The sequence below is a fragment of the Hyla sarda genome, chromosome 1 (genome assembly GCF_029499605.1).
Source record: "Hyla sarda isolate aHylSar1 chromosome 1, aHylSar1.hap1, whole genome shotgun sequence".
NCBI classification, from domain to species: domain Eukaryota; kingdom Metazoa; phylum Chordata; class Amphibia; order Anura; family Hylidae; genus Hyla; species Hyla sarda.
Genome location: NC_079189.1, coordinates 523,921,398 through 523,939,403, shown reverse-complemented (window position 1 = coordinate 523,939,403; position 18,006 = coordinate 523,921,398). Strand labels below are relative to the sequence as shown.

General features: G+C 41.5%; 1 protein-coding gene across 3 annotated transcripts in view; it reads right to left on the bottom strand.

The window, feature by feature from the left end:
• Positions 1 to 842: 842 nt before the first annotated feature.
• The window catches only part of HAPLN1 (hyaluronan and proteoglycan link protein 1), a 134,080-nt gene continuing 116,916 nt past the window's right edge, over positions 843 to 18,006 (bottom strand). For all 3 annotated transcript variants that reach the window (XM_056538799.1, XM_056538818.1, XM_056538809.1), the window contains exons 4-5: positions 11,263 to 11,565; positions 843 to 1,634 (exon numbers count right to left, since the gene is read on the bottom strand). In XM_056538799.1, coding sequence (XP_056394774.1) covers positions 1,351 to 1,634; positions 11,263 to 11,565 — 587 coding nt within the window. In that variant the 3' untranslated portion in view covers positions 843 to 1,350. The remainder of the gene's footprint in view (positions 1,635 to 11,262; positions 11,566 to 18,006) is intronic.

Genomic DNA, 18,006 nt, shown 5'->3' with positions numbered 1-18,006 from the left:
TTATAATTTTCCCATACAGGATATATTCAGAGAATTCAGGACAATTCTTTTCAACACCATTTCTAGAATCGGTTCCCGAAACATCCTTGTCATCAAATTTTTTTTAAAAATATTTAAAAAATATTTTTTAATACAATTTAGCTAAGCATGATACTGACACTAGTACTGTCATTCTCAACATTCTTTGCATACAGCATGCTTAACAAGATATGTATTTTAATATCAGGTCATTGGCGTTGATAAGGGACAGCACTGTAGCTGTATGAGCATGCGGTTATGGTCTCTATGTATATCTTGCAATTATTTGTTTAATATAGGCATGTGCTCTTACATGTGAGAAGCATGAATATTTTTTTTTTTTTTTAGATCAGGGATTATGCATTACATATATATTTTTTTTGTGAATAACCATAAAGAATTGCATTCATTTCCATTGTAAATATGAACATCGTTTTAAATATATCTTTATAAAGACAATAATATTTAAAGACTACATATAATATATTTGTTATAATTTTTAAGTGTGTTCTGTTCTGTCCAGCAGTTCACTTGGTATAACTGCCCTGAGAAGATGCTAAATATGTTTTTCCTAAACAGCCCAAGCTGCTTAAATAGCCCAGAAAAGCAAGTCAAATCTACCTGTAATTCAACACTTCTTAGGCATCGGTTAGCTGAATTAAAAACAAAGTACGCTTTGTACATTAATTATTCAAACATTCATCAATGTTTCATACAAATAAAAAAAAAACTGTTAAAATGTTGTCAAGAACTTGGTTGTGCTTCTTATAACACTGGGCTATTACTATTTAAAAAAAAAAAAAAAAAAAAAAACTCCCCCCCCCCCTCATAATACTAACAACCATTACAAAGCAAATACAGTTTAAATACTATGCTAGCTATTTTTCTATTTTGCTAAAAACAAGCACCTGATGATGAAATATCTCTTCTTGGTAGTGCATTTAGAAAAAAAAAAAAAAAAAAAAGGAAAAAAGAAAATATGATAATAATAATAAATGATGTGCTTTATACATTTCTATTCGGAATCATTTTACATTCCACATTTAGGATTTGTCAAGCTACGACATGCCCGTTCATGAAACTATTGTTGATGTGCTTGAATTACTATTCTTAATTAAATGTTTTTAGTTTTTTTTCTATTTTAACATATGATTGAAAAAAAAAATAAACACAACTAAGCCACTGACATGGATTTATGACAATAGTTTTTACAGTAAGAAAAAAGGTTTATCACAGTTTTTATAGCTTGCATGAGTTCATGTTTTCAAATAAATCTTTTTCACATGTTCTTAATGTTTGTAATACTGTTTCATGTTTTAGGTTACTACAGTTCTATGCTTTATAACAGTAAACACCGTAGAGCTTGTGTTTTTTGTCTGGGAAACCCACAAAGCGGACGGCTGCCTCATGAGGACTGCATCGCCTTCTCGGTTTTGAGATTGGGTAGCGAACGCTGGCATCGGCCAACCATCCCCCATCACAACGATCGTAACCCAGGAGTTTCCATGCAGCATACATCTGGCCAACTTTAGCGATCTGAGCCCCATCATTTATACAGGCCTGGACGGCTTCCTCATACGTAAGCTTTGTTGGGTGTATTAGGTAGTAAAACCGACCTATTGGGAAATACAGAGAGAAAAATGCACAAATGTAATTGAATCCAACATGTACAGTTTGGCCAACACATTAAATGAAGAATATAATGAATTACCATTTCTTATTTTTATATAGATCAGTACTCTATAACCTTATATATATTATTCCCATAAAACTTGTGTGTGTCCAATGAGAAGCTTGCATGATTTTATAGTATCTGCACACCTGCTAATATGTTTTTATTTCATTACAACGTGCCTCAACATATAAAACAGCGCACGCCTTCTTAACTGGAAATGAACAAAACAGTGATATACCTTTCCCTGGTGGATTTAGATTGCCAAGCTAAACAAATGCAAGGTGTTATAATTATACATCGTCCAAATGAGTGTAGTTTGCGCAAATATTGATCATAAGCTATGTCAAAAATGGAAAACCTGGGTTAAAAAATGTATGCACTTAATTTTAGAGTGATGGAACAGCCATAGATGTATATGTTACTTGTGGGACCCAAATGTTGTATCAATACACAATATAAACTTCAGTACACTAGTACATAATGAATAAAACTTAAAGTGTAAGTTCAGCATTAGTCTCCTGCGCATTCTGTACAGTTTGGTGCGGAAAGATGCAGCTCACGCTGGGTGGTAAAGTTGCTTTGTTAACCTATGACGCCCAGCGAGCTCGGAGTACAAGCTCTTTTCTGATGAACAACTGGTGCATAGAACTTGCACTTTGACATTAACGTGGTTTCACAAGAACACAGGGGTACCGGATGCTGGTATATTGAAGTGAATGGAAGCTGCACTGCAGTACCCTGGCACTGCCACTACACAGAGTACAGAGCCTTCCAGCTTCTTTCAATTTGTAATATGGGTTAACTGTTGATGGCCTATGCAGTGTATGGGCTATCAACTGGGGCTGCACAATTTCGGGAAAATGCGAAGGTGATTATGGGGGTAATAAACAGATGGTAACCCCCCCCCCCTTTCATGTCCAATTCCTTCCATTACATGCCCAATCCCCCATTTCATATAGCCATTACCCTCCTATAAAACATTACGCTCATGTGATATAGCCATTCCCCTCCTATAGCTCATCCCCCTCCTATAGCCAATCCCCCCATTTCATATAGCCATTCCACTCATTTCATCATAGCCATTCTTCTCATACTATAGAAGGGGAAAAGGCTATATCATATGAGGGGAATGTGCTATGGGAGGGAAATGTACATAACATGAGGGGAATGGGCCATAGGTGGGAAATGGCTATATGATATGGGGGGTGGGCTATAGGAGGACACTAGGCTATAGGAGCGGAATGGGCTATATAACATGAGGGGAATGGCTGTAAAAGGGGAATGGCTATAGGAGGGGAATGGGCTATATAACACAAGGGGAATGGCTGTAAAAGGGGAGTGAGCTATGTAACATGAGGTGAATGGCTGTAGTAGTAAAATAGCTACAGGAGGGAAATGGCTATATAACATGAGGGGAATATCTATAGGAGGGGAATGGGCTTTATGAGGGGAAATTGCTATATGAAATGAGGGGAATGGATATATAAAATTCATATACCATTCCACTCCTATATACATTCCCATGAATTCATATAACCCATCCCCTTCCTATAGACCTTCTCCTCTTATAGCCATTGCACTCCTGTTTTATAGCCATTCCCCTCCTATAGCCATTCCCCTCCTATAGCCATGAAATGGGAAGAAATGTATTTAATTCCTCCTCCATTTCACGTCATGGACTGTGACTGGCCATAGAGGGCTTGGAGAAAGTAACTTTAAATCACTTCCTCTCAGCGCTTGTCATTACTGGGAGGAGCAGAGCTGTTGGACCCACCACTACCGGAGCCTGTGAATCCATGGCCACCGGTAATAATTGCATCATTATCCCAAGGCCAATTTTGCAATCTGCAATTATCGCAATTTGATTAGGATACATTGTGAAGGCCTACTATCAACTAATCTTCCTTCTAAAACCTTTTGCAAGTGGTTTGCAAGATTATTAAAAAAAAAGGGAAATTTTAGCTAATAAAGGGTGTCTTTTGTTTCGGATCCATATCTCTTAGCCAGAGTGGAAAACGGTTAAAAAAAAAAAAAAAAAAAGAGTCTCTACCTTTGAAGACCCTCAATTGTTCTGTTTTGCATAATGCAGACAACCTGTTAAATGGGTTCTGTGTAGAGATGTGCAAATCATTGCAGTTCAGCATTAACCAGATTTGGTCCAAATTTCACCAAATATTTTGATTTGTTAAACTGATATTTTTGGGACTTTTTTAGAAGTCAAGTCATCTCTGCTTCCTTTAACCCCTTAAGGACCAAGGACGTACCAGTACGTCCTTGGTCTTGCTCTTCTGATATAACGCGGGGTTACACAGTAACCCTGCGTCATATCACGGCGGGCCCGGCGTCATAGTGAAGCCGGGACCCGCCTCTAATAGCGTGCAGCGCCGATCGCAGCGCCGCGCGCTATTAACCCTTTAGCTGCGCGCTCAGAGCTGAGCCGCGCGGCTAAAAGTGAAAGTGAAAGTTCCCGGCTAGCTCAGTTGGACTGTTCGGGATAGCCGCGGCTAATCGCCGCATCCCGAACAGCTGACAGGACAGCGGGAGGGCCCCTTCCTGCCTCCTCGCTGTCCGATCGCCGAATGACTGCTCAGTGCCTGAGCTCCAGGCATGAGCAGTCATGCGGCAGAATCGTTGATCACTGGTTTCTTATGAGAAACCAGTGATCAACATAGAAGATCAGTGTGTGCAGTGTTATAGGTCCCTATGGGACCTATAACACTGCAAAAAAAAAGTTAATAAAGATCATTTAACTCCTCCCCTATTAAAAGTTTGAATCACCCCCCTTTTCCAATAAAAAAAACACAGTGTAAATAAAAATAAAAGTAAACATATATCATATCACCGAGTGCGGAAATGTCTGAATTATAAAAATATATCATTAATTAAACCGCTCGGTCAATGGCGTGCGCGCAAAAAAATTCCAAAGTCCAAAATAGTGCATTTTTGGTCACTTTTTATATAATTAAAAAATGAATAAAAAGCGATCAATAAGTTCTATCAATGCAAAAATGGTACCGTTAAAAACATCAGATCACGGCGCAAAAAATGAGCCCTCATACCGCCCCATACACGGAATAATAAAAAAGTTATAGGGGTCAGAAGATGACAATTTTAAACGTATTAATTTTCCTGCATGTAGTTATGATTTTTTCCAGAAGTCCGACAAAATCAAACCTATATAAGTAGGGTATCATTTTAATAATATGGACCTACAGAATACATATCAGGTGTCATTTTTACCGAAAAATGTACTACGTAGAAACGGAAGCCCCCAAAAGTTACAAAACAGCGTTTTTTTTTCAATTTTGTCGCACAATGATTTTTTTTCCCGCTTCACCATAGATTTTTGGGCAAAATGACTGACGTCATTACAAAGTAGAATTGGTGGCGCAAAAAATAAGCCATCATATGGATTTTTAGGTGCAAATTTGAAAGAGTTATGATTTTTTAAAGGCAAGGAGCAAAAAACGAAAATGCAAAAACGGAAAAAACCCCGGTCCTTAAGGGGTTAAACAATAGTTTGGAGGCAAGTGACAATGCTGGATGCAACACAGCCTTCGCTCACTGCATACGTATATGCAGGTAATGCATTATACAGGAGCAGGGGCAAAGCAATCAGTGCACTTTTGAATCTGAATCAAGATCTAAAGCTGAAACATATTTGACAGTCAGATTTACCAAATCGGACCCGAAATGAATTTGGAGATTTACTTATCTCTTGTACTGTGTAATGCTTCCCACCACTTAACAGTTGATGTGCCAAAGCAGGAGGGCCCTTTGTAGTAGTAATTGTCCAAAATGGACAACTCATTTTTAATGACAATTCTTAAATGGATACTCCACTACTAGACATCATATCCACTATCCACAGGATAGGGGATAAATGTCTGATCGTGGGGGGCAAAGCTGCTTGGACCCCCCATGATATCCTGTACGGATCAGTCTCTGCTTCATGCCAAATTACTGGCAACCACAGCCCAAAGCTAAGGCCTACATGCCCCCTCCATATATCTCTATGGGAGAACCGGAGATAAGCTAATGCTGTATCTCTGTCTCTCCCATAGACATGAATGGAGGGGGCGTGACAACCACAGCAGCTCCAAAGCCTAGCACTGCCGGCATGCTGAACATAAATGTTCAGAATGCCAGGGTGCCAGGCTCGAGATAGTGTGGGTCCCAGCGACCGGACCCCCACGATCAGACATCTTATCCCCTAACCTTTGGATTAGGGATAAGATGTCTAATACCGGAGTACACCTTTAAGGCTGACAATGTTTGTCAAGTATTGGAGGTCTATAACAACATCATAGATATAGTAAGCCGGCGTTACAGTGGTCACTTGGACTTAGCCATTTTCATGCCTCTAAAAAGAACAGATTATAGGAACTGCTACAAAACAATCATGGGTATATTTTTGGCTGGTTCACACATAATAGTTTGGTCAGTTGTTTTGGCCAGTATTTTTAGGCAAAACTTGTAATACATACCATATTTTTCACCATATAAGACACATTTCCGGCACATAAGACACACCCAATTTTAAAGGAGGAAAATCTAGAAAAAAAAGATTCTGCACCAAATACAATGTAAAGTATAGGACAGTGATCTTCAACCTGCGGACCTCCAGATGTTGCAAAACTACAACTCCCAGCATGCCCGGACAGCTGTTGGCTGTCCGGGCATGCTGGGAGTTGTAGTTTTGCAACATCTGGAGGTCCGCAGGTTGAAGACCACTGGTATAGGAGGTAATACTCACCTGTCCCCGCCGCTCCGGACCCATCACCGCGGCCCTGTATGTCACCATCAATCGCTGTCGCCGCGTCCCTGGGGTGTCCCCGTCACTTCAGAACATCTCTGCTGCCGGGTATTCTCGCTCTCCGTCGCCGCCATCATGCCGCTACGCACGCCGCTCCTATTGGATGACGGGACGGCGTGCGCAACGACGTGATGGCGACGAAGGAGAGCGCCAGCCATGCAGGGAGGGTCCCTCCCGGTGTCCTGTAAGCTGTTCGGGATGCCGCGATTTCACCGCAACGAACCCAAACAGCCCGACTGAGCAGCCGGGTTAGTGTTATTTTCGCTTCCGATGCAGCGGTCAGCTTTGATCGGCGCGTCTGAAGGGTTAATATAGGGCATCTCCGCGATCGGTGATCTCCTGTATTTGCCGCGGGTCCCGGACGCTGATGGCCGCAGTGACCGCATCGGTATTTGCTATATAAGACGCACCAACTTTTTCCCCCTTTGGGGAAGAAAAAGTGCGTCTTATACGGCGAAAAATACGGTAAATAAATTACTTATTAAGAGAGAGTGATGACTTTAGTAACATTGTATGATCGCACTTGTTTGGCTTCAATGTATGACCTTAGGAAAGTCACACAATCTCTTACCACCTTGTTACCAACCTGATATAATGTTTTCTATTGTGAACATTCCCTTAGAGTCTGTAAGTTTTCCTTGTAAAAGATGGGTACACACATTTAATGGTAGTTAACTATTTCAATGTTTTATCTCTCATAATTATTTTTAAACCTTTTCCTAATCTCACTGAACATAAGTCTGAAAAGAATTGTGAAAAAAATAGTCTCCATGGAAACTAACACTTAAATTTCCATTAGCGTCTTCTGGTGCCAGAAATCTGTGTTCTTAGTCAAATGCTCCCAGAAATAGCAGCATCTTATCAATTAATTGCAGTATCATATATTTAGTGATAAGCTATACACTATTTAATGGAATGAATAACAACAAATAAGTTCATAGGAATCAGTGTTCCTATCTGATCAGAAATAAGGAATCATGGGAAACGCTAATTGCCGGATCAGTTATTGAGGCTGTTAGAATTTTTTAATGTTGCTAATGTGTGAAGCTGCAAAGTGATTGAGACGAGATAATTGTCACAAAATATCAGAGACCGAGTAAGTAATAATAAAAGTGTTTAATGATAATGAAAGAGGGGTAGACAGGTATCTGATTAAACTATGGAGTCTTTCAATGTATCGTCATTCTAAGTCTCAGTAAACACATTTTTTTCCTACAAATTTTTTTTTTGCAACAAACAACAAAAGAAAAAAGTAGAGCAAAAACGACAAAAATATCTGATGTTCTGACCCTCATAAATTGCACTTTGGATGAAGACATAACCTGAATAATTTTACTGCTATATGATCCAAAGTCGAGGGACTTTGCCTTTTTTAATGAGGATTAGTTTACATTCATAGAAAACCTGCAGGGATTTAGGTAATAGAGTAAATTGGTTTCAGTGAGTTTAAATTCTGCAAATTATAAGGGCAGATGGGCTGTCGCTGTCCAAGTCAACACATAGTCCATCACAATTTCACTCAATAAGTAATAGCTGTGTCATTTAAAGGATCCCTCCGGTATGTTTATTTATCTTTTTCCTTATATAGCTAGTCATTCATTATATCTATAATTCAGTCTTAGTCTTTGTCATCCCTTTAGTGTGCATTTACACACACTGGATCTGATGTTGTGGATCTACAGTTGCATATTTTACAGGGTAATCAAAAATAATTAGACATCACCTTGTTAAAACTTCAGTTGTGGATCCGCAACTGCAGATTTTACAAACAACAACGTGGTTTCAAATGGCTGGAAGTGCTCAACCCCAAATGCGGTTGTGCATTTATACTGGGGGAGCAGATCCTGCCCTTGTAGTCCGTTGCTAGGGGCGATCCCCAGCATAAAAATGCATACAATGGAGGATGCCTGCAGCGGACTACAAGTGCCACAATAGAATCCTACACCAGATAAACGGTGTGGATATGTAACAATTGTTACATATCCACACCGTTTATCTGGTGTAGGATTCTATTGTGGCACTTGTAGTCCGCTGCAGGCATCCTCCATTGTATGCATTTTTATGCTGGGGATCGCCCCTAGCAACGGACTACAAGGGCAGGATCTGCTCCCCCAGTATAAATGCACAACCGCATTTGGGGTTGAGCACTTCCAGCCATTTGAAACCACGTTTTTGTTGTTTGTTTAAATTTTAAATTTGGAGGTGTGTAAACTCCAACATTAATGCGCCTTGAATATCTACCAGGCAGCATTAAGGAAGCACCTGTGAGGCCAGGCACCCATAATAGCCAACTCAGGTGGGGCTTGCAGCTTGCCTCCCTCCTCCCATTGCATGTGTGCGTAGTAACACTGGAGGGTATCTGGAAGGAAGTTGTGAGCCAGCCGAATGCTGCCGTAATTGCCCACTGGCCCCTGTTCTGTTTATCAAGCACAGGTAGGACTAGCGTTAGGTCTCGCACCAAAATGAGAAACCTTGGCGTTGGTGTGCGGGCTCTGGTGTGTCCTTCATATAAGGATACACTGGCGAATGTCTCAATTTTAACATCAGTGTTGAGGGATAGCCAATGTATTGTTTACATCTACCACAGTAGTGCATCCATATTCTTGTATTGTATTCTAATTGTTACATATCCACACCGTTTATCTGGTGTAGGATTCTATTGTGGCACTTGTAGTCCGCTGCAGGCATCCTCCATTGTATGCATTTTTATGCTGGGGATCGCCCCTAGCAACGGACTACAAGGGCAGGATCTGCTCCCCCAGTATAAATGCACAACCGCATTTGGGGTTGAGCACTTCCAGCCATTTGAAACCACGTTTTTGTTGTTTGTTTAAATTTTAAATTTGGAGGTGTGTAAACTCCAACATTAATGCGCCTTGAATATCTACCAGGCAGCATTAAGGAAGCACCTGTGAGGCCAGGCACCCATAATAGCCAACTCAGGTGGGGCTTGCAGCTTGCCTCCCTCCTCCCATTGCATGTGTGCGTAGTAACACTGGAGGGTATCTGGAAGGAAGTTGTGAGCCAGCCGAATGCTGCCGTAATTGCCCACTGGCCCCTGTTCTGTTTATCAAGCACAGGTAGGACTAGCGTTAGGTCTCGCACCAAAATGAGAAACCTTGGCGTTGGTGTGCGGGCTCTGGTGTGTCCTTCATATAAGGATACACTGGCGAATGTCTCAATTTTAACATCAGTGTTGAGGGATAGCCAATGTATTGTTTACATCTACCACAGTAGTGCATCCATATTCTTGTATTGCAGATTTTACAAGTTTAAATCTACAACTGTATATTCTATAACTTCAAATCCGCAGAGGACCAGGTGCGTGTAAAGGCCCAAATATCTGAAAATTCTTGGAACCCTTTCCTTCAGTTGGCTTATGTGATTTCATGGTGATCCCCTCTGAAAATAACAGATGCGCTCAGTGGGGTCACCATCTCAACCAGCAGAACCTCCTGTGTGAGGAAACTGCATAGACTGTTCCAGATAAGTTTGCCACAAGGGGCTAAAAAACATATTATTTTTACAGTCACTGATGATTATACAGCTCCTGTCACCCAAAGCTAATGGAGGAGATGATATTTCAGCCTCCCCGACTTTGTATTTATGGTCCCTTAGCTTATTTAGGAGAATATAGGGCCGAACATTATTATAGTTTCCCCCAGTAGGTAGAGATGGTACTGGCTCTAGCTACCAATGTGATGCTGTGCTAAAACATCATTCATGAGATTTATAGAAAAGCAGATGGGGGAAGAAAGCAGAATAAGATCTGAAAGGCAAGAGGCTGATCAGAAAGGGGGAGGAGGCCTGACTACAATGATGCGAGCACAACGGGGGAGATTTATCAAAACCTGTCCAGAAGAAAAGTTGATGAGTTGCCCATAGCAACCAATCAGATTACTTCTTTTATTTTTAACAAGACCTCTGCAAATAAGGGATCTGATTGGTTGCTATTGGCAACTCAGCAACTTTTCGTCTGGAGAGGTTTTGATAAATCTCCCTCAATATACATAAAAAGAAGTCCAGAATATGTTAGACAATCAGGTGGGGGAATCGGAAAAGCAATAAAAGGTTTTTGCACCAAAAGTGACTTCAAAGCATATTATGGGAATGGCTGCTGTCTTAAATGCTATCTCATACCGAAGTGTAAAGCTAGGAATAAAGTAGACCAGATAAATGTTGGCCAAACCTGACAATTTCTGCAGGTGAAGAGGAGTGGGGGGAGAGTTTTCACCAAAAGGATTCTGAACTTTTCTTTTTATGACTGCAGATGTATTTGATTTAAAAAATAAGGTAATTCAGGGACATTGTTGATATTAGTATGGACGTTCACTACTGGTACTGAGGACCAATCATTACCTTGGTCTGTCTGGAAAGGCCCCATAGAAAAAGTTTAAGAAGCTACAGTTGAATATCGATGTGTCAAAGATGTTGTAGACCAGTAGAGGTGCAGATTATGAGATCCCCTGATCAATAATTATGACTTGTTACTACAATATGTCAGAAGTTTGTGGATCAGTAGACACTTTAATTTTGACATGCAACATTCTCATTGGCAACTTAAACCCTCTATGATTTGTACCATAACTGAATCCTCAGATATCTATACCCCAATTTTTTTGAACTGTCACCAAGTGAACTCTTAGTTATAATTGTGAACCTCCAGCCTAGGTTAGTCTCTGTGTACATTAAATTCTAATGTATATTGCACTTGTAAAAAGCTAGACACTTAGGACTGACACTGTTTAATTACCTTTGAAGTTTGATGTAAAACAAAAGACATCATATCTGCCTTTGTCCTTGTCCCTATAGCCATAGTTTCGAACTCCAGGAACAGTGTTTTTGCCCCCACAGGGTTCTCTAGGATTGGTGATTGGGTATTGTACTGATCCATCACTTAGCCAGCCTGCATTGCACCAATCCAGTCCTGACCTCCAGGCATCATAGAGCTGATCAAAAGAAGCAATTATAGAATCCTGGTCATGACAAGCTTTTTCTGCTTCATAAAAATTGAAATTATAGCGGCCCAAACGTGGAAAATATGGATATAAAACACCTGAAATATAAAAAGAGAATATATTAGAAGATATACAAAAATGAAAACAAAGGAGTCTAGTTCATTTTATTGAAAATGACCTGTTTGCAAGGGAAACATAATATTTCCAATGCATAATATTTCTGCCTGTAGGTTTTTCCATTGGTCAAACTTATTATTTAATACGAAATAATGCACAGAGCAGTGCCTTGTGCATGGAGTCTTGTGGCAGTGTACAGGGGCTACAGTTTCTGTATGTACGGATATATTCTCCTCTAATAGAAATGCTTGTATGTGGAATGCCTTTGCATATTTCAGGGCAACATGACACTTTTTTGTGTGCTATTTTTCTGTTCAATTGGTTATCTTGAGAAAAATATCTACTACAAGACCACCTCTTTGAGAAGAACACCCCCTTCTCCAGTGTAGATTTTGTGTGGCAGATTTTCAATCCATCATCCGTTTTGCATAGATGCCATTTTATTGAGAAGAACCTCTCCACAGTAGACTTGTTTTTTAATGCAGTTCTCAAAAGAAAAGCAATATAAGCCCCAATTAGAGAAGACACCACTTGTGAGTCACTGGATGGAACTGCACTGTAATCACTTATATGAAGAGCCTGTGTAGAGCTCTTACTATATGGTCACTGTATTGGGGGTATTTGTAGTCTTTGTATAGGAAGTTCCCTTCAGGTCTTCTAAGAAGAGGTTTTGCTGTATTACTCATACTGGTCACACTTTAACTTATCTGCTTCAATAATGAAAAGTTAAAATGTCAATGTACATGAAAAATCCCATCATAATAGCAAGAAATGTATTCAGATAATAATAATAGTGTAGCGGTGTTTATGGATGAGTAAACTGAAATGTCACACACAACATGAAAGGTCATGATGTTGAAAGGAGGGCCATAACTTCCCTATTAAAGAAGATGTCTGTCAATTTGTGTTTTTTGTAAGGTCATCAATTAATAAGCATGAATGAATGAAAGCAAAAAGTTCTTTCAGCTCACCTCATCCACGGTCTGCAAGGACTCCAAGCCTGGCCCGGCTTCATACGTATAAGCAATTGAAGAACGAGGTAGTCCAGCAGTACCTTTAAAATGTTGAATCTTTATTCATTTCTTTAAAATCCAGAGCACACTCCAAACACCATCACCATGCTGGCAAGCAACTCACATGGACGCGTTTCGAACGCATGCTCGTTCTTGATCACCACAACACCTGTGTGCATCCCACCTCCTAAATACCTGATCCAGGAGGGAGGAGCACATGCTTAGTTAAAAAATGTGTAACAAACATTGTTCTTTAAAATACCACATAAACAGGTATACGTTAAAACTGACTGTTGCATATTCCTAGCTGGGTATCTCCCTTGTCACCTCCCATGTCTCCAGCGGGAGACATGGGAGGTTACAAGGGAGATACCCAGCTAGGAATATGCAACAGTCAGTTTTAAAGTATACCTGTTTGTGTTGTATTTTAAAGAACAATGTTCGTTACACATTTTTTCACTAAGCATGTGCTCCTCCCTCCTGGATCAGGTATTTAGGAGGTGGGATGCACACAGGTGTTGTGGTGATCAAGAATGAGCATGCGTTCGAAACGCGTCCATGTGAGTTGCTTGCCGGCATGGTGATGGTGTTTGGAGTGTACTCTGGATTTTAAAGAAATGAATAAAGATTCAACATTTTAAAGGTACTGCTGGACTACCTCGTTCTTCCATCAATTAATAACCTCAGTTACAGAACTATAGTATTCACACTTGGTCTCCTGGTGTCATCACAGTTTGTTTAGATGAGAATAATACTTCAATAACGGTAGGAAACAGCATGAGCATGTTGCATTCATGTTATCAACAGACTCATAAGATAGTATTATCTGTTAGAATAGTTCTGGTGCTTCCACAACTGATTGGCCAATAAACCCTATTGCCTGCTAAAAATTGGTTGATGGTCATTTCTGACAGATGAACACATTTTGCATTCGTCAAGCAAAATAATTTAAAGGCAGATTCAGATTTGGTGCGAGTGTGAGGAGTTAAGTGGTGATGCAAAGCGTTACTGCTTACCTCCATGGGCTAGACAGTAAGCAGCGTAACATGCATTGCTTACAACATGCATTGCTGCTTACTGTACAGGAGCAGGGACTCCAGTCAAAATTACTGGAGTCACTGCCTTGTAATACATGGCACTCTGAAAACTACATTCCTGAGCAGGAAGTATATAGTGTACTGCTTACCTTTTAGTGGTAAGAATTCAGACTTGCAACCGGACTAGTAAATGTGAACTAAGTGGCAGGCATACTGTGTATTCACCGATTCACCCAAAGCAAAAAAACAGAATTTTTTACAAATCCAATAATTTTTTTTGCAAAATGTAGAACAAATCTGATTAGTTCTATATTGTTTTACTTATCCTTACAAGCCATCACACCAAATTACTAAGGTTTTGTTCTAAACATTCCAGCTGGTACTCACAGGCGATCTTGTTGCTTGCCACACATTTCCCTAGCAGTGGCCACTACAGGGGAAATCTAGTATTACATATAGCCTGAATTCACCATAGGAGGTAGTGTCTTTCAGCAACTCTTCATATAGGAAAACTGTGTGTGACTTAGAATTATTTTTTACTTTCCCTGGATCCCAAATTTTGACAATTGGCAATACAAGGTCTCAGTAGGCAAAACCACATCTATTTTACTTACAATGGTCATATTACAATGATTTGTATTATAATTGCTTAACTATACCCAGATAATTATTTTATAATCTCTAAATAGGGAGATAAAGCAAGATGAGCATGATACACTTATAAATTGGAGACACGCTTAGCTGCTAGAAAGAATGGCAATTTAATGATAAACTGTGAACCAGCTAAATGAAATCGTTTTAATCAGAGCGAACATCAGCCTCGTGTTTATTCCACAATTTACCAGCTAACATTGCTGTCATGGGAATATTTTATTTTTTCAGAACACTTAACAGTGTATTAAATACATATTTTTTACATAACTACTGTTATTTCTTCATTATGACCCATTGCAACTTTGAGATAATGATCTGTTCCCGATTCCCCTATTATTTTCCAGTTAACTGCTGATAAATGGCTACATTCAACAATTTATTCAAAAAAAACCCTTCTTTTTCAGAATAATTGAATTTTTGGGAAACAGACTAGGGATGAGCGAATCTAATCTGATGAATCTGAATTTGTTACGAATTTCAGGAAAAATTCGCTTTGCAACAAATCCGAATATCGTCGCATTTCGTTTGCACGAATTGCTTCATTAAACTCCATTGAGTGTGCTCCAGGCTAAAGGGCATCTAAGATGGCGGCTCCACATTTCAGGACATGGGGCAAGGAACTCTGTGAAGGCAGCAAGCCGGGTAGGAGGGATGACCCTAAATCACATGCAGCAATCAGCCTATCAGCAGCCAGCCACCCCTGTGATGTCACAGCCCTATATAATCGGCAGCCATCTTGCAGTCAGTCACATCCGCGTTTTATTGCAGAGAGAGAGAGAGAGAGAGAGGGACAGAGAGCAGTGTGTGTTGCACAGAAAATAATTTTTACAGCAGCGATTCACCTCAAGCCCAAATCCAGCCTAGAAGCACTGATTGGGAAGGGAGAGAGATTGAGAGAAATAGTGCAATTTTGTGTACTACACAGCGACTGTGTGCTGCAGCACTGGTGTGTACAATAACTGAAAATCTTATAGTAGCCAGCCAGTTAGGGTGAGCAAAGCGCTAAAAGCCATAATCACCTGCTTCTAGTGCCTGCCTAATACAGGTTGCGTAGCGGAGCGTATTGTCCTCTATTAAGTATAACCTGTGCATACATAGCTGGTGTAAAATTTTGTTCCTGTTAAAATCTTAAGTGCCTAGTTACTGTGAAAGGCCAGACAAAAGTACAAACCTGCTGGTGTTGTAGACAAATACTGTTTTAAGCGTAGTGAAGCGTATTGTCCTCCCATCATATCTGCCCTAATTATGTCAGGCAGAGAAGTGTCAGGATGTGCACAGAGGAGTGGCAGAGGCCTAAATTAATCAGGCACAGACAGAGGTCACAGCAGACTAGGGGCCAGTGGCAGCAGAAGTCGCAGCAAGAGACTTGAGCTCTTAGTATCAGCTAGCGGACGTGTCTCGACCAGCAACCTATCTGTCATCATCAATTGGTTGACTCGGTCATCCACTTCATCACAAGTGACATCTGACACCCCCAGATAACAGTCAGTGGATTCCTCAGACACAACCCTCAGTAGGCATGGCCAGGAGCAGTCCCTGTCCTCCCATTGCCTCTGCCCTATGCTGTTCACTCCCCCACAGAAGTATCTTATGCTGTAGGTTCAGACACAACCCGATGATGATAAAGCTAATCGCACTTGGGAGCCGGGTGCAGAAGGGGCTTCATCATCATCATCATCATCAGGAGAAGAAGGTTGCAGGCTGCCGTGAGGCAGCGGCTGAGCCAGCAAGGTGGTAGCATGGTTGGCAGCATGGTGACAGAAGTGGGAAGTCTGGAGCCAAATGTGCCCAGGGTAGACCACCTGCTTTGCGGGAGCCTACCTTATCAGGAGGTAGTGGAACAGGGGTTCCAGGAGTCAGCGGTAGTTGCAGTCAATCGCTGCTGACTGTTGAGGGGAAAATCAGCTACTTGATGGTGTGGCAGTTTTTCATCAAGCATCTGGAGGATGTTAACCTGGCCACAATCAAGATGTGTCGGCATAAGGTGAAGTGTGGCCAGGGTTCAAATGTTGGCACCACGGCCCTGCGTCAACATATGCAGCGTCACCATAAAGCGGCCTGGGAGAACCGTGGCTACGATGTGGTGGTCCAGTCATGGCTTACTCCACGAAAACTGGAAATGGGAACCATGGTGACCAACAATGGGAAGAACATCTTGTCTGCGCTGCAACAAAGAAGCCTGAGCCATGCGCCCTACATGGCACACGTGTTCAATCTGGTTGTCAAGCGGTTCCTGAAGTGTTCCTAACATCTGCAAGACATCCTAACAATGGGAAGGAAACTTTGCATGCACTTCAGCCACTCTTACACCGCAAAGCCCACACTCCTTGAGCTGCAGCGTCAGAACGGTATCCCCCAACATAGTCTGATTTGCGACATTTCCACATGTTGGAATTCCCCCATCCATATGTTGGACCGACTATATGAACGGAGAAAAGCCATCACCGATATCTTGATGATCCAAGCGGATAGGGGGACTCCCCTGTGTAATATCAATGTCAACCAGTGGCAGCTCATACTTGACACCTGCCGTATTCTCAGGCCCTTTGAAGAAGCCACATTTTAGTCAGTTGCCAGGATTATGGGATGAACAACGTCATTCCGCTGCTTCATTTCCTACAACACGTGTTGGAAACGATGACTGGTTAGGGCACTGGAGACGTGGCACCTACATCTCAAGGCCACATGAGCCCTGTGGGGGCTGAACTGAAAGTGGAGGGGGAGGGGGACAGTGGAGCACAGTTAAAATTTTGTGAAATGGGTGGCTTTTATAGTCATCTGACAGGATAGGAGGAGCAAGAGCAGCCTGAGGGTTATTAGGAGGGTTATTAAGAAGACGAGACAGAGGACCCAGACACACCGTGGCAGTATGCAGTGGAGATTGAGGCAGGGAGTCCCTCTGAGTCACTTGCACAAATGGCACGATGCATGCTCACTTGCTTGCATAGTGACAGTTGAATTGTCACCATTCGGCAGCGGGATGACTTCTGGCTTTCCACCTTATTGGACCCTCGTTTTCTTCACAAAATGGGGGCCTTTTTACACCCACTGAGAGGGAAGACAAACAGACGTACTACAGAGACATCCTACGTAGTCAGTTGGCCTATGCCTATGGCAGGTCTGACTCAGGGGGAAAATCTGCACTCACCTTCCACTGCCATGGCTGCTGGGGAGGGGTGAGGTGGCAGGAGCAGTACCAGCACCATCAGCAGCAGCCTAAGTCTACAGTCACTGATGAGTAGCTTTCTTCACCCGCATAGTGAAGCAATTCATCAGCAGCAGGTAGGCCTGAAGCAGGACCCGAACCAGCAGGTGGTGGCATACCTTGACATGACCCTGACAACACACTTTGAAGATCCGCTGGACTTCTGGGCAGCTAAACTTGATTTGTGTCAGCAACTAGCAGACTTTGCCCTGGAAAAGCTGTCCTTCCTGGCTAGTAATGTGTCATCAGAGCGGGTGTTTAGTGCGGCAGGGGCCGTAGTAACCCAAAGGAGAACTCGCCTGTCCATGGAAAATGTGGAGAGACTGAAAAATGTGGAGAGACTGAAGATGAATTCCCCCCACCAATGCCTAATGCATCAGAGTAGATTGACCATGGTGCTATACCATTACATCACAAATATGGATAGTGCAAAACATATTTAAGGTGCTGCACCCCAGTTAGAGAAATTCCTCTGCATCAGACACCAAATAAGTATTAAGGATAGGCATTAGC